This window comes from Haliotis rufescens, unplaced genomic scaffold, assembly GCF_023055435.1.
Source record: "Haliotis rufescens isolate VD_foot unplaced genomic scaffold, xgHalRufe1.0.p SCAF_1, whole genome shotgun sequence".
NCBI classification, from domain to species: domain Eukaryota; kingdom Metazoa; phylum Mollusca; class Gastropoda; order Lepetellida; family Haliotidae; genus Haliotis; species Haliotis rufescens.
The window spans coordinates 81635892-81663888 of NW_025963779.1; the positions used below are offsets into that span (position 1 = coordinate 81635892).

The window sequence follows — 27997 nt, forward strand, 5'->3', positions numbered from 1 at the left end:
TTCGAACTCACTCCAGTATTTATCCAGTAGTGATTATATAACAGAAGGGTCCACAGTACCTCATGCTTGTTGAAAGTGCTGGCCGAAATAGGCATCCAGTGCTTTCAATATGTGCCGGGCTGTTCATCTGAAGGACATTCACTCTCTCACTTTTGTATCCCGTGGACATGGATGGCCCTGTGATGTAAAATGCCCAACTTGCTCTGCAAACTTGCATTCCTTGGGCATACCAGAAATCTATGCTTAAGGGTTTGAATCCCTTTTATGTTTGCTCCTTGGTTTGTCAGTACCATATCCCTGTCCGTAGGTGTCACCAGACTTGTAAACATCTGAGACCTGCACCTACTTCAGGGCTGGTACACCGTGATATAACTGAAACACTGTTCAACGCGTGTCGGCAGGAGTTCAGCACCTGTCCATTTATATCCCATCCTGCAGATCACTAATTTGTAGACATACAAAACAGTTGTACTCTTGCACATATTTTTGACCTCCCCACACAATCTGTTTTGTTGTACATTGAAAGATTAATTTAAAAACAAGCGGTGAGAATTGCAGGAATCATTTAACACATTCAAGCGTCTAGTCAGCTTTTTTAATGTGTGGATATGTCAGACTATTTCAGAAATGAATTCTGTTCAGTTATTTCCTGCTACACACTCAGGTGCTTTATTAAGTTTCCATGATTTTTTAGTATTGTCAGTATACAAGCCTTGTCAAATTCTATCATGAATATCAAACAGATTTTATAAATGTTTTTATGCGCACGAGTCCTTTTGAATGAAGTACTGTTGTACACGTTTGAATCATGATGAAAGATATGTTTAGCCTTTGTGTTTTGAGGTCCCTGATCATGTTTTGCATATAAAGTTAGCGTGACATTGCATGGTGTGGCTCGATGCCAGCTGCACGAGATACTTGTCAAATACAGATGTTACACATTCATGTACAGGCTGAAAGAGTTGTTCATTACTACGCTTTCAGTCACATCAGCCGGATGTCTGACTGCATTGTGTTGAACATTATTGGGCCTGATAAATGAGCACTTTGATTCCTGTTTTTGTCCTTGGGAGATGTCATTAGAGGTGATCAGAACATTGTTACTATCAATAGGAAGAAATTTAATCTGTGCAATTTGATGATGTTTCGATTATATATTATTTCAGTACATTGTGAAAGTATTGTATTCCAATATTTTTACTGTCCAATTAAAACTGTTTAAAGTTTTTCTTTGAATGTATGGAATATATGAAATGTTTGGTATCATTTTTTGTGCTTCTCCTTTGATGCCGGCCAGTATTGTCATTTACACCCCCTGTTTCCTGACCCAACCCGGGTACCTGCAAGAGCTCTTAAACGTTGGATACAAAATGTCTAAAATGTCTCAACATATAAAAGTCAGAGTTAGTTTGTTGTTTAATGCCGTACTCAGCAATATTCCAGCTATATGACAGCGGTCTGTAAATAATTGAGTCTGGACCAGACAATCCAGTGATAGACATCATCATCATTGATCCACGCAATTGGGATCGATGACATGCATCAACCAAGTCAGCGAGCCTGACCACCCGATCCCGTTTGTCACCTCTTACGACAAGCATAGTCGCCTGTTACAGCAAGCATGGTTTGCTGAAGACCTATTCTACCCCGAATCTTCACGGGTCATATTATTGTATGGGATTATGTTATGTTGGGATAATGTTATGATGTCTTGGTGGATGTGTTTGAGCTGTTTGATTGAGCTGAGGTTAACTTGTGCTATGTCACGTGATTTCCATTTACTCGGGAAAATCGTGCAGATTTTTGCATTGAAGCAGTGCATTACGGATTTATTCCGCCTCTCAGATATACACATGCAGCCTGCATTGCTTGTGGCAGTGTATAAGAGATTTATTACACCGCTGAGAAATTTATTACCCTCCAAGGCAGGTTACACAGTATTTTATCAAGATCACATTGACCAATCAGATCTATACATTCTGACATGGAGGTATGAGAAGGGGTTTTACACATCCTGCGTTAGTTTTTATACGACGAGCTGGGGGTGAGTGGTATAAAACCTAACGCGGAATGCATAAAACCTCATGTACCCCTCATGATCTTGCTACAACAAATTTATCAAACTGAGATGTTTTTTGATTGAGCTGAAGTTAACTTGTGCTATGCCTAAAGACTTTCATTGATTTGGAAAAAGCTTTCTGCATCGAAGCAGGGTATAAGAGATTTATTCCCCCGCTGAGAATTTATTACCCTCCAAGGTGGGATGCACAGTATTTTATCAAGATCACATGAACCAATCAGATCTCATCATTCGGACATGGAGGTATCATAATGTTATTTATGGTTGTAGCAGGAGGAAATATGTATATGGAAGAATGCATGTACCTCAGATTCCAGGTCAGAATAGGTCCTCATCTCCCAATGCTTGTCTCCCTATGGGGATTCCTGGTCAGAATAGGTTCCTAGTATCCAATGCTTGTCTCCCTATTTTTATTCCAGGTCAGAACAGGTCTCCAGTACCCAATGCTTGTCTCCCTGTTAGGATTCCAGGTCAGAATAGGTTCTCAGTACCCAATGATTGTCTCCTTGTGGGGATTCCAGGGCAGAATGGGGATTCCAGGTCAGAAAAGGTTTCCAGTACCCATTGTTTGTTTCCCTGTAGGGATTTCAGATCAGAATAGGCTCCCAGTGCCCAATCCTTGTTTCCCTGTGGGGATTCCAGATCAGAATAGGTCCCCAGTACTCATTGCTTGTCTTCCTGTAGGGATTCCAGATAGGAATAGATAGGTCCCCAGTACCCATTGCTTGTCTCCCTGTGGGGATTCCAGGTCAGAATAGGTTCTCAGTACCCAATGATTGTTTCCTTGTGGGGATTCCAGGGCAGAATGGGGATTCCAGGTCAGAAAAGGTTTCCAGTACCCATTGTTTGTTTCCCTGTAGGGATTTCAGATCAGAATAGGCACCCAGTGCCCAATCCTTGTTTCCCTGTGGGGATTCCAGATCAGAAAAGGTCCCCAGTACTCATTGCTTGTCTTCCTGTAGGGATTCCAGATAGGAATAGATAGGTCCCCAGTACCCATTGCTTGTCTCCCTGTTAGGATTCCAGGTCAGAATAGGTTCTCAGTACCCAATGATTGTCTCCTTGTGGGGATTCCAGGGCAGAATGGGGATTCCAGGTCAGAATAGGTCCCCAGTACCCATTGCTTGTGTTCCTGTGGGGATTCCAGGTCAAAATAGGTCCCCAGTACCCATTGCTTGTGTTCCTGTGGGGATTCCAGGTCAGAATAGGTCTCCAGTACCCACTGCTTGTGTTCCTGTGGGGATTCCAGGTCAGAATAGGTCTCCAGTACCCATTGCTTGTCTCCCTGTGGGGATTCCAGGTCAGAATAGGTCTCCAGTACCCACTGCTTGTGTTCCTGTGGGGATTCCAGGTCAGAATAGGTCTCCAGTACCCATTGCTTGTCTCCCTGTGGGGATTCCAGGTCAGAATAGGTCTCCAGTACCCACTGCTTGTGTTCCTGTGGGGATTCCAGGTCAGAATAGGTCTCCAGTACCCATTGCTTGTGTTCCTGTGGGGATTCCAGGTCAGAATAGGTCTCCAGTACCCACTGCTTGTCTCCCTGAGGCATGATGTCATAGTGGCACACTGGTTGACCACCATTCACTGTACACAGCTCCTGTAAGGCCCTTGCCTTGCCCAATCAGATCTCATCATTCGGACATGGAGGTATCATAATGTTATTTATGGTTGTAGCAGGAGGAAATATGTATATGGAAGAATGCATGTACCTCAGATTCCAGGTCAGAATAGGTCCTCATCTCCCAATGCTTGTCTCCCTATGGGGATTCCTGGTCAGAATAGGTTCCTAGTACCCAATGCTTGTCTCCCTATTTTTATTCCAGGTCAGAACAGGTCTCCAGTACCCAATGCTTGTCTCCCTGTTAGGATTCCAGGTCAGAATAGGTTCTCAGTACCCAATGATTGTCTCCTTGTGGGGATTCCAGGGCAGAATGGGGATTCCAGGTCAGAAAAGGTTTCCAGTACCCATTGTTTGTTTCCCTGTAGGGATTTCAGATCAGAATAGGCTCCCAGTGCCCAATCCTTGATTCCCTGTGGGGATTCCAGATCAGAATAGGTCCCCAGTACTCATTGCTTGTCTTCCTGTAGGGATTCCAGATAGAAATAGATAGGTCCCCAGTACGCATTGCTTGTCTCCCTGTGGGGATTCCAGGTCAGAATAGGTTCTCAGTACCCAATGATTGTTTCCTTGTGGGGATTCCAGGGCAGAATGGGGATTCCAGGTCAGAAAAGGTTTCCAGTACCCATTGTTTGTTTCCCTGTAGGGATTTCAGATCAGAATAGGCTCCCAGTGCCCAATCCTTGTTTCCCTGTGGGGATTCCAGATCAGAATAGGTCCCCAGTACTCATTGCTTGTCTTCCTGTAGGGATTCCAGATAGGAATAGATAGGTCCCCAGTACCCATTGCTTGTCTCCCTGTTAGGATTCCAGGTCAGAATAGGTTCTCAGTACCCAATGATTGTCTCCTTGTGGGGATTCCAGGGCAGAATGGGGATTCCAGGTCAGAATAGGTCCCCAGTACCCATTGCTTGTGTTCCTGTGGGGATTCCAGGTCAAAATAGGTCCCCAGTACCCATTGCTTGTGTTCCTGTGGGGATTCCAGGTCAGAATAGGTCTCCAGTACCCACTGCTTGTGTTCCTGTGGGGATTCCAGGTCAGAATAGGTCTCCAGTACCCATTGCTTGTGTTCCTGTGGGGATTCCAGGTCAGAATAGGTCTCCAGTACCCACTGCTTGTCTCCCTGAGGCATGATGTCATAGTGGCACACTGGTTGACCACCATTCACTGTACACAGCTCCTGTAAGGCCCTTGCCTTGCCCACAACCAGTCATGTCATATTGGCGGGGGATATGAGTATTTCATTTCTCCAATGTTGTATTTAGGACACACTTTTTATTCTATGGTTTTGCTGATCAATTTGCTTGCATTTGTCAAATAAAAAATATGTGTGTGTAGCTCAATATTTTGCTGGCCTGATATTGTTTGGGTTGGTTGTTTAGGCAAACATATATGCCAATACTGTTTAAGTTGCAGGATGATTCCTACATTAAAAATAGGAAGTATTTGTATATACTTTGGGGGAGGTTTTCTCTTTTTTAGGTCGTTTGCTGTGGCCAGAGACAAAATAAAACACATTGACAAATTGTTATTTAGAAAGTTAAAAGTTATGTTCATTTTGAACTATTTTTAAAGTTACAACAAAACAATATTTTGTAAAATTCTAATATTGCTTTTATTTCCTGACTGTGATTCAAGTCTATTAAATCTGTAAACGAATAAATAAATAAAGAATCGCCTTACAAACTGATTCTCTCAGAAAAACAACTTGGTGATGGGTACAAAATGTGATGATAGTGGTGATAAAATGTGATGATGGCAGTGATATAATGTTGTGATAGGGAAATCCTCATAACTGAGAGGGACAGTGTTGGCTGTGTGGGAACCAATGGGTAAGGTATGGGGGTCCCTTTAAGCATGAGGCTTTGTTTGAAATATGCCTCTGTTCACCCAGCAGTGAATGGGTACCCGGTAGGATGAGATGGTAATGTGACAGTTTAGGCAGGCAGCTTAGATTTTACACTCCCCTGGCCACTGAGAATGAAATTTGAGTGCCTCTTGATCCATGGACATGGATAATAAAGTAGTGTTTAGAGCATGTTTTACGGTCCGGATCAGGCACATTATGAATACCGTATTCGACGTAATAAGCGCCCAGGGCGCTCTCAAAATTAGAAATAGGAGGCTCTTATTAAAATATTATTTTGGTGAAAAAAACAGAGTTGAAAGATAAATTTCATGGGTAATGCTGACAGCCTGAAATGTTTATATACAACATATATATTTTTCCAGAATTTAATTACCCATAATCCAGGATGCACACAAGTGCATATTATACGCGAATGAATAAATATTTTGTAAATTGATCAATCGGAAGGGGTGCTGATTATATTAAGAAATATCGCCGTGGGCGCTTATTAGAGCAGGGCGCTTATTACGTCGAATACGGTATACACATATTTATTTGCCCCCGACCTAAAAGGTCAAGGTGACTAGTTATTCCAATGAATTCCATCTGTCCTTCCGTCATTCCGAAGACATTTTTGTGTGCGACTTATAACTTGGAAACTACTACCTAGATTCTTTTCAAACTTGGTGAACACTTTTTATACCCATACCTATGGGAGAGGTGGAGTGCGAAGTTTGATTTCAGTATTTGGATTTGAATATATCAGCATTATTTTTTTTCAGTTTTTACTTTGAATTTTTTTACTGATACATTTTGCAACCTATAACTTAAACAATACTTCATGGATTCTTTTCAAATTTAGACAACACTTTCTATACTAATAGAAGAGGTGCATTGCAAAGTATGATTATGATATGTGTATTTAAAATATATAAATATATATATATAAAATATGATGCTTTTTATGTTGTGAACTTAGAATGTTTTTCTACTTCAACATTTGTGCAACCTATAACTTATAATACTACTTCATGGATTCTTTTCCAATTGGGGGTTGAGTTTCAATACCAATAGGAGAGGTGCAGTGCCAAGTTTGTTTTCAATATTTGGATTTTCTGAAAACATACAGCTTTTCTTCAGTGTTATGCTTTGAATTTTGTTACTGATACATTTTGCGACCTGTAACAAGAGAACTACTTCATGGATTCTTTTCCAGTGTAGGAACAGTTTACATGCTTGTAGAGGAGGTGCAGTGCAAAGTGTGATATGTGGATTTTCTGAAAAGTATGATTTTTTTTCATGTTTTGACACACTGTTTATTCTATGGTTTTGCAGATCAGTTTGCTTGCATCTGTCAAAATAAAAATATGTGTGTGATTGATTATGAAATGTGTATTTTCTGAAAAAATACTGTTATTTATATTTCTTTTATGCTTCAATATTTGTGCGTTCTATGACTTAAAAACTACTTCATGGATTCTTTTCAATTGGGGGTACGGTTTCTTTGCCTATAGTAGGAGAGGTGCAGTGCAAAGTTCGATTTTGAAAAGTGGAATTTCTGAAAAAGATATTGCTGTGTTATGTTATGCAATAATAGTGACATGAAACACCATTTCACCTCACCTCTCTCTCTCTCTCTCTCTCTCTCTCTCTCTCTCTCTCTCTCTCTCTCTCTCTCTCTCTTACATGCACACATTTACATGCACACACATGCACATTCACATATGCACACACACAGAGGATCATACAAATATTCTGCCTTTAGGAGGTGTAAGTACTGGTATATGAGAAGAAATACATTACTGGGATTAGACATGGCCTGTTTGCATACAGAGTCACTTGTCATCACTACTGGGGCACTGGCTAGTGGATACTTGCTGGAGTACTCTCACCAAGATGGGTTTAGTACGGAGAAAACTATTGTATCGGTGGAAGAGGCGTAATTCAGCAAGTAAACGTTCAGGTTTGTTAACTAAACTTAGAAGTGATGCATATTGATATAGCAGAATACATGTACTGCTGCATTCAATAAACTTGTTACTTGTCAATAATAAGTTGCTATGTAGAGAGTATCAGATACAAATCAACAATAAAAGTCACAGTGTAGATAGTATCAGGTACCCACTACCATGTCTCTCCCAATGTTGTCTCTCTCCATCCAGCCTTCATGCATCCTGACATCGGCTTCTGCCTGTGTTTGGTTCAACAATATGCCTTCAGTGTCTATTGACCGAAAGGATACAGTTACTGCAATTTAAATTGAAAAACAGATGTGTGACCATGTGGCAGTACATGAACAGAAATGACAAGCTCAGATGAATATGACATACAGATACTCTAGTTCCAGTATCCACTCATACACCAAAAGAATCCCACCATCACATAGTATGCTGCAGCAGGTGCTTGCCATTGAACAACAACTGGACTACTCCTTTAACTGTATGGTGTCAATAATTCAGTCATAGTCTGGTGGCATCCCTGTCATTCTACCATAAACTGTGGTGCTGACATCACATCACGATGAGAGGCAAACGGGTTACCTTTGGTGAGACATAATCCTTTGTATTTCTGCCATTTATCTCCTTTCAGCTGCTCCACATGAAAACATGGCTTAATTACTCTTCATATTAATACATATCATATTAATAATATATGTTATGTATTTTTAGTGTTGCTTGTTAATATGTTATGTGGGTCATAAATATTTATGTATAAATCCGATGCAAGGATGCACGAAGTATGAAAATGGACATATTGGCAAATATGCAAAAATAATGGTACCTTTCTCTGTAAGACTGACTGATTGATTTTGCAGTGGGAACCTTTTGTTGGTATTATTTCCTGGGAGGAACTGTAACGGAAGCACCAGACCATGGTATAAGCTTCCAACTCCAGCACAGGGACGGTGACAGGTCAACAATAAATGGCTGATAAGTTGGTCAAGGCTATGGGGCGATGTATTTGTTAGTCATATTTTTACCAACATTTAAGAGGGCGGTCGGGTAGCCTAGTGGTTAAAGCGTTCGCTTGTCACGCCGAAGACCCGGGTTCGATTCCCGACATGGGTACAATGTGTGAAGCCCATTTCTGGTGTCCCCCGCCGTGATATTGCTGGAATATTGCTAAAAGCGGTGTAAAACCATACTCACTCACTCACTCACTCACCAACATTTAAGATAGCTTTTAAGATAGCTGGGAGTTTATGTCTAAGGATTACAGTTTGACGTGGGTCATGGAAGCTATTCCTGAAAGGATTATTCAGATGTTGAACAGCTTTGATGAGATAGTAATTTTGCATAAATCAGCTGAACAATGTAGAACTGGTTTACCATTACTCTTTAAAGAATCTAGATATCTGATTGGCCAGTTGCTGTCTTGTAGACCCCATACAAGTTGCCTGGCCAGCCAGTAACGATATCATCATGTGTGTGCCCTCATCAAGGGGAATAAGCAGATGTTCAACATTTATTTGGATTGAACTGAAAAACAGCAAATTGAGATATGACAATATGCCAGTAAAATAAGTCTTCCTGTAATGGCTGTGTTATCGATGTGATAAACCAAGCCGATGAACTTGGTGTCACAATCCGATAGACATGCAAATGAGTACTTTCAAGTTCCATACCTTGATGTGATGATGCCATCTGTCTCAATATTGACTAACGTTCCCAATACGCAATGATGAAGATTTCCCTAAGTGTCTGGATTTCTGTGGACAAAGTCATTCAGCACTTTTTGATAAATTGGGCAATTTACTCAAACATTGTATTCATATGCGGTTGCTAATGCTACGTCATTCAGAGAAATGACTTCTTTAGATCCTTTGTTTTAGGAATAACATTATATAGTAATGAGATTATTACGCTTGTATGTTTCTGCATCATCATCTATATTCAGTATTAGGAATAAAAACATGTTTTATACTTGCCAAATGCTCCCATAATACAATTTTTATTCCTAATATATGATATACACGATTCTAGTGTTAGAAACTGGCACTAGTCCTGTAGTCCTTGCCAAACTGCCCAATAGTTAAGGAATTATAAAGACTAGTAGAAATTTGCCATTTTTAACGGTTTTGCTATATGTTATCATTATAAGGACTATGTTAGTTTCTAGTTTCAGCTAGTTTCTACAGCTGGATTTGGAAACACACTCACCTTATAACCGCTCTGTATTGTTCCATTTCACTTCATACCGTTTAACATTGCTGTTATATACTGGTATAGTTTTGCATTGATACATGATCTCACAGTATGATACTCGTATAGTAGCTGAATGTAAGAGTGGTGGTGCACCAAACCTTTAGTGAGTCGGTGCTCCCCGAGAGTTGTCACAATGTAACAATCCCAGGTCATTGTTTGGACGGAGGGAATCTTGAATATAGTGCAACAAATGTTGTTATGTAAATTAGTCAAAGAATTTATTCTGCATTAACATACACATTTAATTACTCAATTAAACGCGTAATTATCAAGACTAAGTATTAGATCAAGTTTTGGATCTATTTGATGGTTGTCTTTAAATGGCTGCTTTAATCAAGTTAAATAGTGCATCTTGCGTTGCACATTAGTATTGAGTAAACTAGGAAATAGATTCAGGCTAATTGGCAGTCTCAGCAATTTGTATTCTAGTTGTTCAAACACCACTTTCATTCTCTAGTAACTCAAATTGTTTGGCATAGATCAACTGACGGATAATTATTGGTTTGATAAGACACTATATCTCACTTCCACACATGGCACAAGCTACAAAAACATACTATAATCATAGCTACAGCGACATCTACATCTACATCTACATCTACATCTACATCTACACAAACACTCACACTCACATTCACACCCACACCCATCACCACACCAACTCCCACACCAACACCCAAAGCCACGCACACACACCACAAATGTCAGTTTCAAATCAACAGAAAATGAACCCCAACAGAGTTGTCTCCCTTGATGTGCCATGTACTGCCATGCTGCCACAACAAAGCTGTTTGATACTGAATCAATGCACAGACCAAAGTCTATGAAAAACAAGTAGTACCAGACTTCTGAAATGGATTTTATATACTGAATTTTAATTGAAAGTTCCTATTAGTATGTTACATTCCCATTAAACTTTGATTTCTCTTTGATTTCTCCTTTCCAGTAGGATGAAACCTTTGTTGACTTTGTTTTCAGATTCTGTCAACTCCATATGCCGAATGCAAAGTTATGTGTTCATTAAAAGATGTGCATACAAAAAGTTAAACTGCAGGGCTGAGAAGACAAGCTTAACTTTTGCTGCACCCCTGACATGTTCATATTTAGCTATATTTAAAGTATCTTCAGCAATGTTATTGTTTCTCCATATACTGCTCACATTCTGTTTGAGTCTGCAAAACAAAAAGTCTACATGTACAGAAGGCTCTGCTTACCATGGTTGGAAACACTCTTTGAACCAGATAATCCTTCCATCACACATGAAATCAACTAATCATTGATGATTGATCCCAAATGAATAATGTATGTTCTGAGCCATAGGTGAAACCGCAACCGTCAAAGTAGGACACACAATACATAATTATTAGTTTCAGTTTGATTATTCATAATATTACTCAGTCATATTTAGAAATAAAAGTATAGAAAGAGGTATAAAATGTCCCCCAACAAAGTGACCTCACTGATGTCTGTCTATTGTTCTCGTGACATGATGATATCAACCTGTGTCAGCATCGGTGTCCTATTGCATAATGCTCAACAGTGTCCCGATATGATGTCACATGGATTCAACTGACCAATAGCCTTTCAGAATCCATAACATGTAACCTTATGGTTAATATCAACTTTTATTGTTATATTGTTGTATTCTCCATGCACTGGTTGATTATTTGTCCTTTCAATGCCAGGGACCAACTCTGTGGTTCCGTGGATTGAGTGTCTACCTGGAGAGTGGCAGGTCAGTGGTTTGATGCCCTGGCTACATCATACAAAACAATGTTAAAAGATTGCACTTGTTATTACCCTGTCGGTGCTCGGAATAAGGGGCTAAAACATGGACAGATTGGCTTAGAAACAGTATGCTGTGTCTGAGGGGTGTCCATGATAAACTGGGGCATGGTATCTCAGGGGTAGCACTATAGAACCAGCATCCATCTGAACTAGCATGTCAGTCAATATGTAAGTGAAATTATCTTGAGCGCCATGTTCCATTTCACCTTAGCTAAATTACCAAGCGGGCCAGTGTCATTGTCTCATGGTAAAGCTTTTGCTTATCACGACGGAGGTTTCTATTCCCCACCTGAGCACAATGTCTGAAGCCTATTTCTGGTGTCTTCATGATATTCCTGGAATATTTCTAAGAGTGGCGTAAAACCCAAATCACTCACACGCTCAAATGCCAGACTGCTTGTCCAAAACACTTCTGTCTATCAACTATAACAATTTCTTATTCAGTTGAAAACTTTGATATGGTTTATTCAGTGTTTTGATCCATCTTTCAGGCCCTAAAAAAGAAAAAGGTCGTAAGTATCAAAGTGCGACCGATGTCCGCACAGATGCTGGCAGCACCACCCCACCATCACCTCCACCAATGATGAGCCGGAGAAGACGCTTGTGGAGTAGTTTTCGGAATAAGGCTCGGCGACTTCGGGGTAAGACGAAAGAAAGGCCAAGTTCAGCAGAGTTTAATCGCTTGTCAGCCAGCCAGCCAAACATTGCATCCAATGGGTCAGCCATCAAGGGGGATGACTTTGATGCTTATTTCGAGTCCTCGAAAGCACGACATAGGGAATCATCGAAAGAGAGAAGTATGAGTGACCCAACCTTGACCCCTCAAACCAGTACAAGGTCAGTCCGCGTCATCCACTCAGATCATGGTATGGGTGATGAAGCAGAAGTGGATTCTGGGATAGCCGTCATAGAACAAATGTCCACAACACCAACAACAACAGTAAGTGGTTTTTTCTATGGTGGTGGATATTAACAAAAATTAAGAGTTGATTACAAGGACTCCACCAACATGTACTAACTTCCTATTATTTGCCACCAGTTGTGTTTGGTTGGCATCAATATTGTTCATGGTCTTCTTTCAACCTGCTGAACACATGTGTCTGGTAATCTTGTGACTTGAGTTAATTTTCTAGCTCAATGTTTTTTTAGATTTGAAAAACAACAACTTTTGCAGTGATTGTGTAGGCGTGGCACTGGGTCCATATTCAATTTTGCAGATATGTACAATATGAAATATCCATTATCATTATGTAAATCTAATTGAAAAGCCAACAGTGTTGAATGTGTCCAAGATTGTGTTTTGAGTTAAAAAAACTCAACAAATTTAGACACATTTAATTGAACATTTCTGATTTTAGTTAACAGTTTTACTGAAATTGTAAGCTAAAAAAATATTATTTAATATCTTATCAACATTATGATTAGTGAATTGCACATGTACAGTTACACATAAAGTCACACTTTGAATACAGAAAATACATTTTGAAAATTACATCACAACATGGAGGTGAGGTATGCCTGCGACAATGTAAAAGGGGCATAACTCTGCTATGCTTCATTGTAGTCTTTTGTAACTGTGTCATGGTGAGAAGTCACTATTGATCATGACAATTGATTTTATTTTTTTTGTACACAGGTAACTAAACTGTTTCAGCATAAACATTAATATGGTTTCTTCAAATAGTTTACCTCACCCAGACTTCATTATTCACAGGTGGTAATAATATGGCTTCCGTATTGACGATTGTGATGCAAAACAACATTCACTCTCTCCCCAATTCTTCATTTTTACCCCCTATCTTTATGATGATGCATATGTTCAGAATTCAGTTCAGTTCAGTTCATTGTTTTCAAGACCATATGACCCATTAACATACATGTATATCATACAGTTGTATTACATTGCACACGCATCGTGGTATTGGATAACATAACATTTCCGTTCCAATTTGAAATACAATTTACATATACTTTGAAAGATGAAATTTTGAAAGTTTTTTTTCAATTAATGAAAGAACATCATATCAAGGGAATGACATGAGAATCTGGTTATTAGTGGAGTTGTGCAGGTATCGTGTTTTAACTGTGACTTCTGTGTTGTGTAAACATGGTAAATCTGGGAGATGTTTGGGAGGACATGCTGTCGCCTCACCTGTGTGAGTTGAGAGTCGTTACATTGGCTCAGGTGACAGGTGTACAGCACATTGCAGTATTGATTCGGATGTGACCACAGGTGATAAATGAAAACAAATTCTGACGCCTGTAAATGATTGCATATGTATGTTAAGCCTGATCATCAAAATGGTGAGTTTATACATATGATAATACCTCAATGAATTGAGTCCTTTGATGTCCGAGAACAGTACAGCATGGAGAGTTGTGAAATATTGATGCTGTTTGCCAATCACCTCTTCAATGGTATTGATTGCTATGACATGAACAATTTAAAGGTTGAAAAATTTAAAAGTGACAAATTCAAGGACATTTGTTCAATTATATTGAGAGCTAAAGCAGTATTTACAGTTTCTACGACTGTGATTCCCTGGTTTGTGAGAATGAGCATTGACCATGGATTCAGTTGAATGACAGTTTCAGGACCTCAGGTCTCTGTTTGTGGTCTGTAGCTACTTATTAATTAAACAGTTTTAAGCTAGTTTTAGAGTCTCTTCCCTTCTGAATGAACACTACTTTCACTCTGTTAGTTGATCGTCAGAGAACGGACTGAGTACACTCGGCTGTTTAAACAATATAACAAGCTATTTTTTCATCAATAATTGATTTCAGATTTAGTTACAGTAATTGTTATTAGCATCACTGATTAACTTTTATTTAATGAAGTAAATTAATTTAGACATGTTTTAGTGATCTGTTTAATGTATTTTTGTGGTCAGAAGCGATGTGGTCTTTGTGAGTAGTGGAGGTCAAGTGTGTCCTACCATGACATATTTATGCAGATGGGGACTCTTTTTTTTCTCATGTCCAATTTCTTGTCATGGAAACCAGAGAAAAAAAAGAAAAATAATTTCTAATTAACAAATGCACCAGTTCATGGCCAGACAGATATTGTGCAGAGTTTGATTAAGAAATATTGAAAAGTCTTTCAGTTAGGCTCTGAAAACAAACCTTATCCCTATGTCAACATCGGTCCAATTTCTCGTCATGGAGACCAATGTTCAAATGAGGGTAGGGTTTGTTTTGAGAGCACAACTCTATTACCGTTCAATGTTTCTTGATCAAACTCTGCTATGATACCAGCCCAGCCATGAACTGGTACCTTTTGCTATTTAGGAATTTATAAAAAAAAAGTTTTTTGCCAGGACAACAAATTCCTTTGAATGAAAGGTCCCACAAAAACATATTCTACTGTGTATGATTAAATAGATCATACCTTCTTTTTGGGTTGGGGTGATGAGTATTTAATGTTCGTTTGTTTGTATATATCTGTCTGTATGTCACGTTATGTATAGCTTTGTATTTTTAAGATAATGTATTTGTGTTAGCAAATGATGTGAACATTAAGAATCATATTTATCTATGGGATTATATTAAGAAACTTATATTTCAGTGTGTGCACAAATGTGACACTTCATTAAAAACTATTATATTTTCCTCTTGCCAGATGGATAATGTCAGCATGATTTTATACGCTGCCATGTTACTTGTCAGGGAAAATCAGTGTTTGTGATCATGGTGATATTATTTTGTATTAAGTGTCTGCTGGAACATTTCAGATAGGCTCGCTTGCCAAGATGGTAAGATTTACTCGTCTCGTAAAAGGAAAGGTAAAATATACTTCAATGATATTTTAAACTCTTTCAATCAGGTTGATGGTTTTATCAGAGTTACTGCCCTTGAACTGGTTCCACCAATTTTATCCAATTGATATATTTATCATGGAGTTTTTCCTTATTCAGTCTTTGTGGTCAGATTATTTGGTTCAACAGCCATTTATGATCTGTAATTCTACTATGCACTTGGAAATAACTTGATTCTGATAGGTCTAATAGAGGTATCAAATGACAGTGACCACCTCTGATTGAAACAGCAGATTTCAGGCTGTATTTCTGTGTTCTTGGTTCCATATTAAATTTATCACAATTAAATCTACAGGTGACCTAGGTCTTCATTTAGATCATTTTTATCTCCTAAGTATAACTTAAGTATCTGCACAAGATGTCTTTACATTATCATCTGTCCCATAATTGTCTTGATCTTTTTTCGTTCTTTTGTCTTTATCATTTACTAAATATTGTCTCTCTCTGTCTGTGAGATTACTCACTCTCCAGTGTCCCGAGGTGTGAAAGTTGTAGGATTGCAACATACCACAGGGTGATGTGCCCACCATGTTTCCTTCCTGTGATCGGCATGTGACCTTCAGAGGGGAAGACATCCTTGATTACCCACCGGACCATATTGTCCATTTCATATGGATGGTACACCCTAGACCCATACACCGTCAGGATCTTCATGGGCTTTTAGAATGATGCATTTCTTTATGAGGTCACAAACAATAAACACGTGATAATGAGCACAATACACATGTACATCAACACATTTATGTAAACATCATTATCAAATCTGTTGAGTCACACACTCCTTGAAGGTCCTATCATTCTATAATAATATCAAATACATCTATGTCTATATTCAAAATTTGTTTTAAAAAAATATGTACACAGGAGAAATTTGCTCTAAAATGGCCAAAATTGCTCTAATTTTGCATATTTCTTCCATTTATATTTCAAAAAAATTTGTTCATAGGAGAGCCCTCACTGTCAAATAATGACTATTATTGTTCTAATTTCACGCATTTCTCTCCAACTTTGACCCCCTTTTTTTTTCTATTTACATTTGTCTCCATGTCATTTGCCATGTTATTATCAATAACTATGCCTAATTTTGTTCTTATTATTATTATGAATAACACTTGTAGAAATGTTTTGTGTTTCAAATCCTTGATCCATAGACAGGAAGTCACGCGAACAAGTGACGCTCTCTCAGGTAGTCACCTGTACTTGTATCGGGGACCAGCCTTGAGTAATCGTTACGTCCTCTACTGTTATATTACAGTGAGTGTGGAAGTATACATATAGGTGAGAGCTTTCACTGTTTTATTGGGCAAGATGGCAAACAAGGCAATAAGTTACTAGTTTTGTGTCAACCAGATGTCATTAGTATTCCACTTTCTCCTTAGTCAACATCACCAATCAAGAGGGGGCACGGGTGGCCCAGTCGTCTAAGGCGGACGCTCCAGAAACCTATGATTGTGGGTTTGAATCCCGATTCGCCCCGATTATGTTTCTAGGTTTGTCAGCACCATACCCATGCTCGTTGGTTTCACCGAAGTGGTAAACGTCTGAGACCTGCATCACTTCGGGCTTTCCTCCCACATTAAGCTGACACGCTGTGATATAATTGTATTACTGTTAAAAGCGGCGTTAAACCCAACTCACTCACTCACTCACCAATCAAGACTAGACCTCCTCCGTGATGTAGTAGATAGAGCGTCTGCCCAGAGAGAGGAAGGTCAGTGGTTCAATCCCTAGTCACGTCATACCAAGAGATGTTAAAAGATGGTACTTGTTGTTACCTTGCCTGGCGTTGTTTTCATTTATAAAGTCAGTGCCAATCTACCCTGATATGTATCTTCTAAACAGGTGACTAATCTCATACACTCAGTTAAGATGATTTCCATTGAATTACCATTTGGAAATGATATTTATGCCAAAATATATTGATTTCTTGTTTGTCCAAACAGAGGCCTTAAGCTTCATTGTCCTAACTTGCTTTTGGTGGTGATTGTTTTATGAGGTTTAAATAGAAATCAAGACCACTTGGGACAGAAACATCCCTCTAATCTATCAAGGTTCTAAGCTAGACAATATGTATAAGCCTTCCCTCTATTCATGTGTAAGACCACCTCCATGGTCTAGTGAATAGAGAGCATCTTCCCGGAAGGCGGAAGGTCGGTGGTTTAATCCCAGGTCACATCAACCAAAAGACGTTAGAAGATAGTACTTGTTGTTACCATGTTACCGGGCGTTAAGGGGATAAACGGAGGACTGGTCGGCTGGGAGTCCATAAGCTATGTCTGAGTGTGGTATCCATGTTAGAACTGCAGCATGTCGCAATACAAGTGCAGTAATCTTGAACGCAACATTAAAACCCATTTCACATCACAAATCAAGACTATCACAGAGCTTGCCTCTCCCATCATAGAGCTTGGCTCATTAATTCCTTGATGTTTCCACTGCAGATTAACTGGAAAACATTTTCAGCCCTGAAAGCTATCCTGTTATCAGAGAAAGATTACATTCAAATTAACCCTTCAGTACCTATGAGACACACATGATGAGGAAGTGCAACACTGTTACGTATTGGTAACACATGGAACATACCAGCCCACTGATGGAGTTACAGTCCGTATCAGCAGTGAGGTGATAAGTACAGCATCTCCAGACAGTCATCTTGTATTATATATGCACTTGTCTTAGAGGCAATATCCTTCTGTGTCACTACTGAAGATTCATGATAGCAGACACTCACGTTAGCGTCATAATTCTGTCATTTAACACACGATCAGTCAGAAGGTGGTCTGAACTCTGATTATTGTGAGTCTCCATTGGAAGAGTGTAAATATTAATTTGAGAAGGAGATCATAGATTTGGTTAAACCGACTGGCTGATATTTTTCATCTCACTGTTTGTGTTGTCTTCAAGAGCTTGGATGCTGCAGTAATATAGATTTTTTTCTCCACCTTTACTCTAAGAACTGGTTCCAATCATTGTAATTCTGTCTGTGTAATATGACTATTTTAATAGTTATAACTTTGTTAATAGGGTGACCTTGTCATAGTGCAGTTGAATGCTGTCACTTAGTGAGTTGTGATGGGGAGAGACGCAAGATTGTGTGAGGAGACGCAGTAGCCATAGATTCAGGACTCTCATTGATCGGAGAGGTTCGCTGTAGAGGAACGTAGGGCAGCGCTCCAGTACTCTCTCTCTCTTTCTGGTTCTCATCATTCATCGTAGTTGGGCCAGCTTTTCTTCTCATGGCCACTACTGAAGACCTGATGAATGAAATTTTGCTTCGTCCTATCAGTCGAGTTAAGAAACGACTCCAGGATGTCGACCAACAGAGTGTAGCATCAACAGACAGTGATGACTCTTCCTTCTGGGAGCAACTTTGCGGGGTGGCAGATGGACAGGTGGGTGTCATTTCTTTCAGTTTTGGGGGTGGCAGATAGACAGGTAGGTGTCAATTACTTCAGTTTTGGGGTGGCAGTGAAACAGGTGGGTGTCATTTCTTTCAATTTGGGGGATGGCAGACGGACAGGTGGCGTCATTTTATTCAGTTTTAGGGGTAGCAGGCAGTCAGGTGGGTGCAATTTCCTTCAGTTTTGGGGATTGCAGATGGACAGTTGGGTGTCATTGCTATCCATTTTGGGGGTAGCAGGCTGACAGATGGATGTCATTTCTTCCAGTTTTGGGGACATTGCAGACAGTGATGTCAGTTCCTCCTGTTCATGAAGGTGGCAGATGGATAGGTGGGTGTCATTTTTTCTTTCTGTTCCTAAGGGTAGCAAACATTCAGGTGTTTCTGCTCTTAAGACTGTATACGACAATAGTAACCCAGGCATACTAAGGGACGTCAAATTTTAAAAAAAAGTTTCATTAATCCATGATTGAATATTATGGGAACGATGAGCAAGTCATTATCACCAGTTCTGAATGTTCTTTTCACATGTGAAAGGTAATTGAATATTGAAAATTATGATCCAACTGATTTTTTTCAAATCTTCATTGTCACTAACATCATTGATGAACTTGTTGTACAAACAAACATGTATTCCTCTTGGAAGTTAAAACACCAGCACATCCCAGAACAAAATGGATTCCTGTTGACACCCATGAGATGAAGGTGGTGTTTCTTCGCCATGGGGTTAGTCCATAAAAGTAAATCACATCACTCTGACCCCATTTGGAGAAACAAATGGCTAGGGATAGATTCCTTGCAGTGTTAAATAATCTGCACGTCTGACAACAAGGAAGCCCCTGAGGGCAGGATGGACTAGGTTGTTTGTACAAAATAAACCCATTCATCACACTTATAGGGCCAAAGTTCCCAGATGTATATTCTCCTGATCCTGATCTGTGTGTAGACAAGGCTACCTGCCCCTGGAAGGGACTCAGAGTTGTCAACCATGTGAAACCCGCTAGATGTGGTTTCACATTATACGAGGTTTGCGAGGCATCAAGTGGGTATTGTCTCGGTTTTGAAGCCTAGACGGGCTCTGCTCCATGTTTCACAAGTCTGTTGGGTGAATGTGTTTGGGTAAATGCTTCGTGTGGGGAAACAACCAAGCTCGTTGTTGGCTTGCTGGCCAGGTGGGGTGTGTTGAATCAGGGACACAGGGTCCTCATGGACAATTTCTACACATCACCAGAAATTGACCAAGAACTAGATACTCTCAATATATAAGCCAGTGTCACGGTGATGTGCCAGAAGCAATAATAAGGTCAGAGGCAACCACCTCCATGTTAAGTACCAGGACAAAAAAAGCAGTACACAATTTCTTTCTTCACTACATAGGCAACAGTTGATGTGATTATTAAAGAGATAGATCTTCATAACAGACAGTGTCAGTCATTTAACACGTTACCAAGCAAATGTGTTGACTACACCAAAAAGATGGTTGGCATTGACTTGTCTTATCAATTGAGCAAGTACTGAAGTTAGTTAAATGGTACAAGAAGCTCTTCTTTCATCTGTTCAATGTGTGCATTGTGAACATACTACATCAAAAGTTCTTGGAAGACAAACATGGTTATCAGATCACTGTTCTCCTCACATGTTACTGGTCCTTCAAACTGTGATAGGAGGACGATTGTAGGGGATATTCCTGCTCACCTGACTGAGCGCCATTTTCCTCTGACATTCCTGGGTGCTGCGATGATCGTAAGCCTATGTTAAAGCATGGAAGTTACGATCACCTTAGCGCTAATATCCCTCAGTACAACGGCACCCTGATACTTCTAGTATTCCAGGGCCCCGTTCCACAAAGCGATCTTAGCGCTACGATTGTCGTAAGTCAGTGTTAAAGAATGGGAGTTACGATCAACTTAGCGCCAATATCACTTTGTGGAACGGGGCCTAATACTCTAAGTGTGCAAGACCTGTGACCTGTATGGTGTGCAACCCACCACTTGGACATCGTGCAGGATACAAGATAAAGCAATCTTCGTACTGGTGTTCCGATTGTGAAAAGGTCCTGTGTGTTGTTGACTCCTACATAGATGCCAATCAACAAGGAATAGGATGTAGTCCATATGTCACTTTAAGCCACAAGAAGAGTTCTTGTAAGCAGCAAGAATAATAAGAGAAATAAGACAAGTGCCAATGTAAAAGCTTGCACAAAGAAATTCACAGTTTTCAATTTAATTGTTAACAATATTCGGTCCTTTAGAGGATTTGCAGTAATTCTCTATAAAAATACTGGAAAATTTACTTTGGTTATTCTATTACATATTAGGAATGAGGCATTGACATGGTCATACGTTGTAGATGTGAGCCCTGTTTTAGGCTTTGTCATTGTTCTTATCAGTCATTGAAATATATACTGTAAAAGAGGAATTTAATGCAACATGAAAATAATGCGATCTCTTGATTTTAGACATAAATGCGCAATTTAAAAATGCGAGTGCCCATACCCTTTCCTAAAAATTTATGCGCTGGATTTATGTTCTGTGTTATTTTAATTAATGTAACCTACGTAAATAAAAGCCTTACCTGAAAACGCTTCGTTTGTTTCAAATGACGTTTTGAGCAGGAACTGTGAGTAGACAGATAAATAAAATAACTGTGCACATTAAATCCCCTGTCCATGTTTTTTCAGTGTGAGATTCCTTCCTTATTTTAATATTATTTAAGCTAATTGCCCGTATGTTTGATGGCCAAGCGTGAGAATGGTTTCCTTGCAGCTATCATTGTGTTAGTGTTGTTTTAGTTGACAGTCTGTTGGTACTAGTATATACGTAAGGCCCTTTGATGAAAAGAAGTAGAAAACAGATCAGTGTATCAAATAAGGGGATTATGCTGATAGGATATTCTCAAATAAAACAACAAGATTGTCAACCCATTCATGCGCGTTGGCTCGTGTCTGCTCTTAACAAGCTTGTAAAGGACACTGATGGGATAATTCGTGGCTGGCGCCAAACTGGGCTGCTTGACAGGATGTAAACTGACCACTACTCAACTTCACTTTGTGTAGGTGACTTTGTTATTTTGTCTAGTAATTTATTTATCTATTACCTTTGTGACTGATTGTTGTCAGTGGCTGCTATCAACTTGTAATGATCTGATGTCATTGTTTTTTATGCAATACTTGTCAATAATACTGAAGTGATTTATTTCGTTTTGATGGTACAAAATTAATGCGCATAAAATTAATACGACCTTCCGTCACTCACATTTTTCGCATTAATATTCTACTTGCAATAATTTCCTGTTTTATTCAGAATAATTTCATTTAAAAATATTTATAAAAGTCTTTGAAGATGATACTTTTGAAACTGCAGAAAAAGACTTACACACCTGATTTTTTAGCAGATGATGCTTTGTCTGCTTAAATGATAACATTTCAACTTTTTGATGATTTTTGCTGCAATTTATCGTAAGGGCTGCATCGGTACACACAGCAGGAATTGATGCATGTAACAACTCATCAGCTCTGGTACTGGGAGGATATGGTCTCCTGTCAGATGACATTGTGATGTTTCCATGAATTAATTGGCCATTTGATTTGTGTCCGTACTATTATACTAATACTAATTCTAATTATTTCAATTACATGTAACAGTTTCTTTTCACTGTTTGTAAAAAAACCAACACATTTGTATTGCTATTTCACATGCAAAGTAACATTTGGATGTCATAAACGATATATTACACCAATTAGTTTTAGAAATAACATATGATGTGTTATGATTTATCTACACTTACCTCATACTTTGCAAGGATAAATAATGAAATTCAAAATTTCTAATCACAGCAATCACATTGAAGGAAGTAATCATTATGTTCTTGCAAAATTCATTTTTTTCCATGTTGTTTGACATCGTGATTTGATAATAAAATGACGAAGTCGTACACTGCAACTTAAACTGAGATATTGATATAAATACTCTTTATAACCAATATATTTTTACATTATGTTAAAGAAACAGACAGTGTAAAAAATATTTTAAAATGTCACTGTCCTATGTACATTTTTGACAGAGTTACGGACACAAGTGTCACACATGTTATGAATAGCTAACATCCCTAATTCATCATTGGGGGGAGGGGGGTGGGGTGGGGTGGGGACGGTCGGGTAGCCTAGTGGTTAAAGTGTTCGCTTGTCACGCCAAAGACCCGTGTTCGATTCCCGACATGGGTACAATGTGTGAAACCCATTTCTGGTGTCCCCCGCCGTAATATTGCTGGAATATTGCTAAAAGCAGCGTAAAACCACACTCACTCACTCCCTCACTGATCATTGAGGAATAAGGCTCTAATCTACACAGCAGTCTAAGGGTTAATGGTGGTAGAGGAACAGATTGGCTTGATTTCCGCAGGTTTGGGTTAATTAGACTCATCATGAGCAAGACAGTTGCTTGCTCCAGTGTGACATGTCCTGAGGGTAAGGTTTCATATTCTTATCAACATTATCTCATGGACAATTCGGGGCAGAATAGGTCTTTGGCAACCCATGCTTGCCATAACAGGCGACTATGCTTGTCGTAAGAGGCGACTAACAGGATCGGGTGGTCAGGCTCACTGCCTTGGTTGATGCATGTCATCGTATTCCAATTGTGTAGATCGATGCTCATGAGTTCAGTCACTAGATTGTTTGGTCCAGACTAGATCATTTACAGACCGCTATCATACAGCTGTAATATTGCTGAGTGCGGCGTTAAATACCAACCAAACAAACAAACCAACAAACCAAGAATGGGTTACTGAAGACCTATTCTACCCCGGATCTTTACGGGTCTCAGACATAAGTGTAATAGTCAGGCTCGGCCATAAACGATTAAGACCTTCGGTTTTTGCCTACGTTCCGGAAATTGTTTTGAAGTTTTTATAGCTGTTCAAGATATGATTATTTATTATAACATACACTTCTTGTGTGTAAAAACTAAGTATATTGTAGGTATAAGATCAATTTAACGTTTCATCGTAATATTTAACAGCTATTGTTAACTCCAGTGATCGGCTCAAATAGTCCAGCGATCTACTGGCGCCATGTCATCAAAAGTTGTGTAGTTCATTCCGAGAGTGTTTCCACTGAAGTAAAAATATTTGTTCTAAAATACTTACGTAAACACCTTCCTGGACATGTTATTGGGTAGATTACATCCATCCTAATGACAGCATATCGTATATTTGGTGTTTAATAGAATTCTTTTCGCTCTAACTTTTGGTGTCTTCTGCTACATGTATTTCCGAAAGTGACGTCACCGTGATTATATTCTTGTTCCAAATGAGTTGCAGAAATAACAGACTCAATTTAAGTTGTAGGTTTTTTTTAGTTTTTTAGAAATTGTATGATGATTCCATAGACGTATTTTACAGTTTTTTATAATAATTACCGTGCAGCATTATTGGCTCTGCCTTTGTGCATAGTAATTATTCTTTTCAAGAAGTAGATTAAATAAACAAAAGCTAGAATTGGTAGAAATTAATTATCTAACTGTCAAAACTGACAAACGTCAAAATAGAGTACAACTTGCAGTTAGTTCATGTTTGTATTGAAATTGTAATTGCCATGAATAATAACAACAACAAGACAATAATAACAAGTAAAGATTTCAATTGACTTATTATTTGTTATAGTTTTCTTTTAAATTCATTTAACAATATCTCTTTGAAACTGACAGTTGGGATGGGACAGAAAATATCCTGATGACCACGTTACCCATCCCCAAACCGTTACAATAAGTTATCACTGTGAGTTAACCTGAGGCACCATATCTGATACTGACTGTCATTTGGTATTAATTCTGAACAGTTGATTTGGTGATGGAGATCAGGTCAGTGGGCATGTTTGTGTCATGACAAAATCCGGATGGACGTATTAAACACTGTTTGTGTAGTCAGTTGTCGAGAGGCGAGATGACAGGAAGATTGGACACTTATAAGCTGCTTCCTCTGTTTCTCAGTGCAGGCAATTTAGTTGCTGGATGTTGGGTAGTCTTGTGTTTGAACCAGTCATCAGCACATCCTTGATTGGTTAAGGGAAGCAATTCTAACAGCAAATGGCACCACTTTGAATCACATGGCTCCCTGTGAGAGCAACACATCTGAGTGAGTGAGTATTGTTTTACACCTCTTTTAGCAATATTCCACAAATACTATGGTGAGGGACACCAGAAATGGGCCTCACACATTGTACCCATGTGGGGAATAGAACCAGGATCTTTGGCATGATGAGCAAACGCTTTAACCACTGGGCTGCCCCACTGCCCTCACATTTGATTGAATTACACAAGGATGTGTACACTGTGGCTTTAACTTCCTTAAACCATTGAGTGCTTATTGGGTAGAAAACAGTATTTTGGATTGCAGAAGCTGTGACATGTATATCTTGAAAAATCAAATTTAATTGGAAACTATTCATTTATCTTTGACGTAATCAATAAAATGATTCATCTAATTTACTATTCTAAAAAGATATCTTAAATTACTTTCCTTAACATCATCAATCAACCATTAGACCTGGGATTACAGAGATTGATTATTCTATTTCATTTGTCTGACAGGATTGCAATCAGATCCTATAAATTGGTCTTCTCCATAATGTTTTCTTTGAACATACTCCAGCAAGAGGCACTCAATCATAGTGCCTATTATTTGGAGTCAGAAGTCTTAGATGCACACTATTGAGATATTGTTTTAATAACTGCACAGCAGACTCCCATGATACCTTGTGCATATTCAGGCTTGTAGCTGTTTCTGTTACTGTGACGGTTCCCTTGGGACTGCAGGTTTGACAGTCCTATTCCATCCTTGAGCGGGGGCGGTGGGGAGCCTTGTGGTTAAAGTGTTGGCTGGCCAGGCCATTTCATAAACTGGTGCAATGTGTGAAGTCCATGTCTGGTGTTCCTTGCCATGATGTTGCTGGAATATTGCGGCATAGAAACTCACTCACTCACTCACACAAGTGTATTATAGGATCACAAACTGGTCTCTTGTCAGGATTGTGTGCTTGTCTGAAATGTCAGTGAGTTTACAGAGGTGTTAGGAATACAAGCAAAGTCAAGATTACAGCCTAATCGTGGATGATATTCATCAGTTTTAGTTTTTGTTGCATGGTGGATTTCATGCTGTGGATCAGGTTTCCGCTTGCAGCCATGTAAAAGTGTCAGTTTAAAATGTAGAGTTGGGCTGAGTTGTGGCCATATATTATTCAGTTGGTATCCCAACTTCACAGCACCAGTAAGCTCAGCTCATTATATTCATACCTTCAAGCCAACTTCATTTTGCAGATATTTTTAATTTCATGTGGAAAACCCCTGAGTCAGGTTATTTTGCTGTCCAGAATCCTTCTGAGTTATGTCTCCTCCCATCTGCTCATCTACTCAACTTAAACCACACACAGTACAGTAGGTCAGCACTCATCTGTTTTTATTTTGTATACATTGATTTACAAAGGCTTAATCGATTCTGTTTGTTCGAACATTTATCTGCCTGTGGGTCCTAAATGAAGTATTTACATCATCCTGGATTTAGAACATTAATGTGAAATGTGGATGTAATTTATGTTGCAGATGTGTGTCAGTGCATATGTTTCATCTATACAACTGTATTTCAATTCACGGACTTACATTAGGTATCCATTGTTTTGGTGTGTTTCAAACTTATGAATGAATGAATCAGTCAAAATTCGTACTAGAAAGGTCAAAGTTTGCAAATCAGCCAATCAAATTCCAATCAATTGCCATACAAGAGTAATACATGTGTAATAATAATTATTTATTTCTGGAATGGTGACAATTCTAGCAATGTCACTTGACTGTTCCTTCCTGTATCAGTTTCCGTGTTTTCTGATGACTGCGTGGAATCTTTTACTTTCTTTATTACAAATACTCTGGACATTATGCACCACTCTCTGAAAGATATATGTCTTTATTTACCTTCAAGATATCATCTCCATCTCAGCCATAACATAGTGAGTGTTTCAAGTTTAATATTCACAAACTCAAACTGGGACTATTTTCCAACACTGACATCAACACAGTAGCCCGTGGCATGATTTTTTATTTTTTCCAGAATGGGTTTGTTGTTTTGATAGAACTTCTTCAGCTTCAACACCAACAGCCTTGAAGTCACCCATTCTAGTTTGTCTGCATCAGCCCCAAACATGCCCTTTCTCCCAACATACTGGTCCCAACACGCAACAGTATTGACTTCCCTTGCAGAATTTAATACTCAATCAGACATCTTTAGCACCTCGGCCATTTGAAGGAAACAACCTTTTTTATGACAGACCTTAGCAACCTGGAAAAGCTAATGCTTAAATCTAACTTAACTGTTGTGGGAGCAATTCTGAAAAGGAAATTGACAATAAATGACTTCAGCCCCAACAATGAGATCGGAGAATAGCTTTGTGCATTTATGACTGTAAGGGGTGATGATGCAGGACTACTTGGAGGTTGCGATAAGAAGTGTGGGCAGTGCAAGCTAGTTAGATTTAGCCTATTTTCGTAAATGTACAGAAGCTAGGGTCCATTGAGGTTAGCTGTGCAGAAGGCATCACTGCATACATGAACATGTTTGAATTGTGTGAAGGCAATGCATTTGTTGTCTGGTCCTTGTATTGAGTGTATTTACTACATGTTGACAAGATGTTGTTAATATTGGACAAACAATAGATTTCCCCCATCAGAAACAAGTTTAGATCAATGAATAATCACTTCTCATACGACGAGAGTAATCAGTGACCATTGTCTTTATTACTGACAACTTATTTTGGTTTGTGGTTGCATGGTTTGTCTACACCAATCTCAACCCTTCCAACCAAAGTAATGTCCCTTTACTGTTGCAGGATCTGCTGATCATCAGTTAATCTTTATTATGTATACATTATACTATACATGGCATCAACCTCACTATACATGGCATCATCCCCACTATACATGGCATCAACCTCACTGTACATGGCATCAACCCCACTATACATGGCATCAACCTCACTCTACATGGCATCAACCCCACTACACATGGCATCAACCCCACTATACATGGCATCAACCTCACTATACATGGCATCAACCTCACTATACATGGCATCATCCCCACTATACATGGCATCAACCTCACTATACATGGCATCAACCCCACTATACATGGCATCAACCTCACTCTACATGGCATCAACCCCACTACACATGGCATCAACCCCACTATACATGGCAT

The 27997-nt window shown here is 39.1% G+C and overlaps 1 protein-coding gene across 3 annotated transcripts in view; it reads left to right on the top strand.

Moving 5' to 3' along the window:
- Window positions 1–27997, top strand: part of LOC124136883 (multiple C2 and transmembrane domain-containing protein 1-like) — a 198341-nt gene that overhangs the window by 31018 nt on the left and 139326 nt on the right. Inside the window, exons 1-2 of one of the 3 annotated variants that reach the window (XM_048402225.1) lie at window positions 7870–8091; window positions 12031–12479. In XM_048402225.1, the coding sequence (XP_048258182.1) occupies window positions 8067–8091; window positions 12031–12479 (474 nt within the window). In that variant the 5' untranslated portion in view covers window positions 7870–8066. Of the gene's footprint in view, window positions 1–7869; window positions 8092–12030; window positions 12480–18513; window positions 18747–27997 lie in introns of those variants that run through there. The other 2 variants (XM_048402229.1, XM_048402231.1) reach the window with 2 other exon arrangements.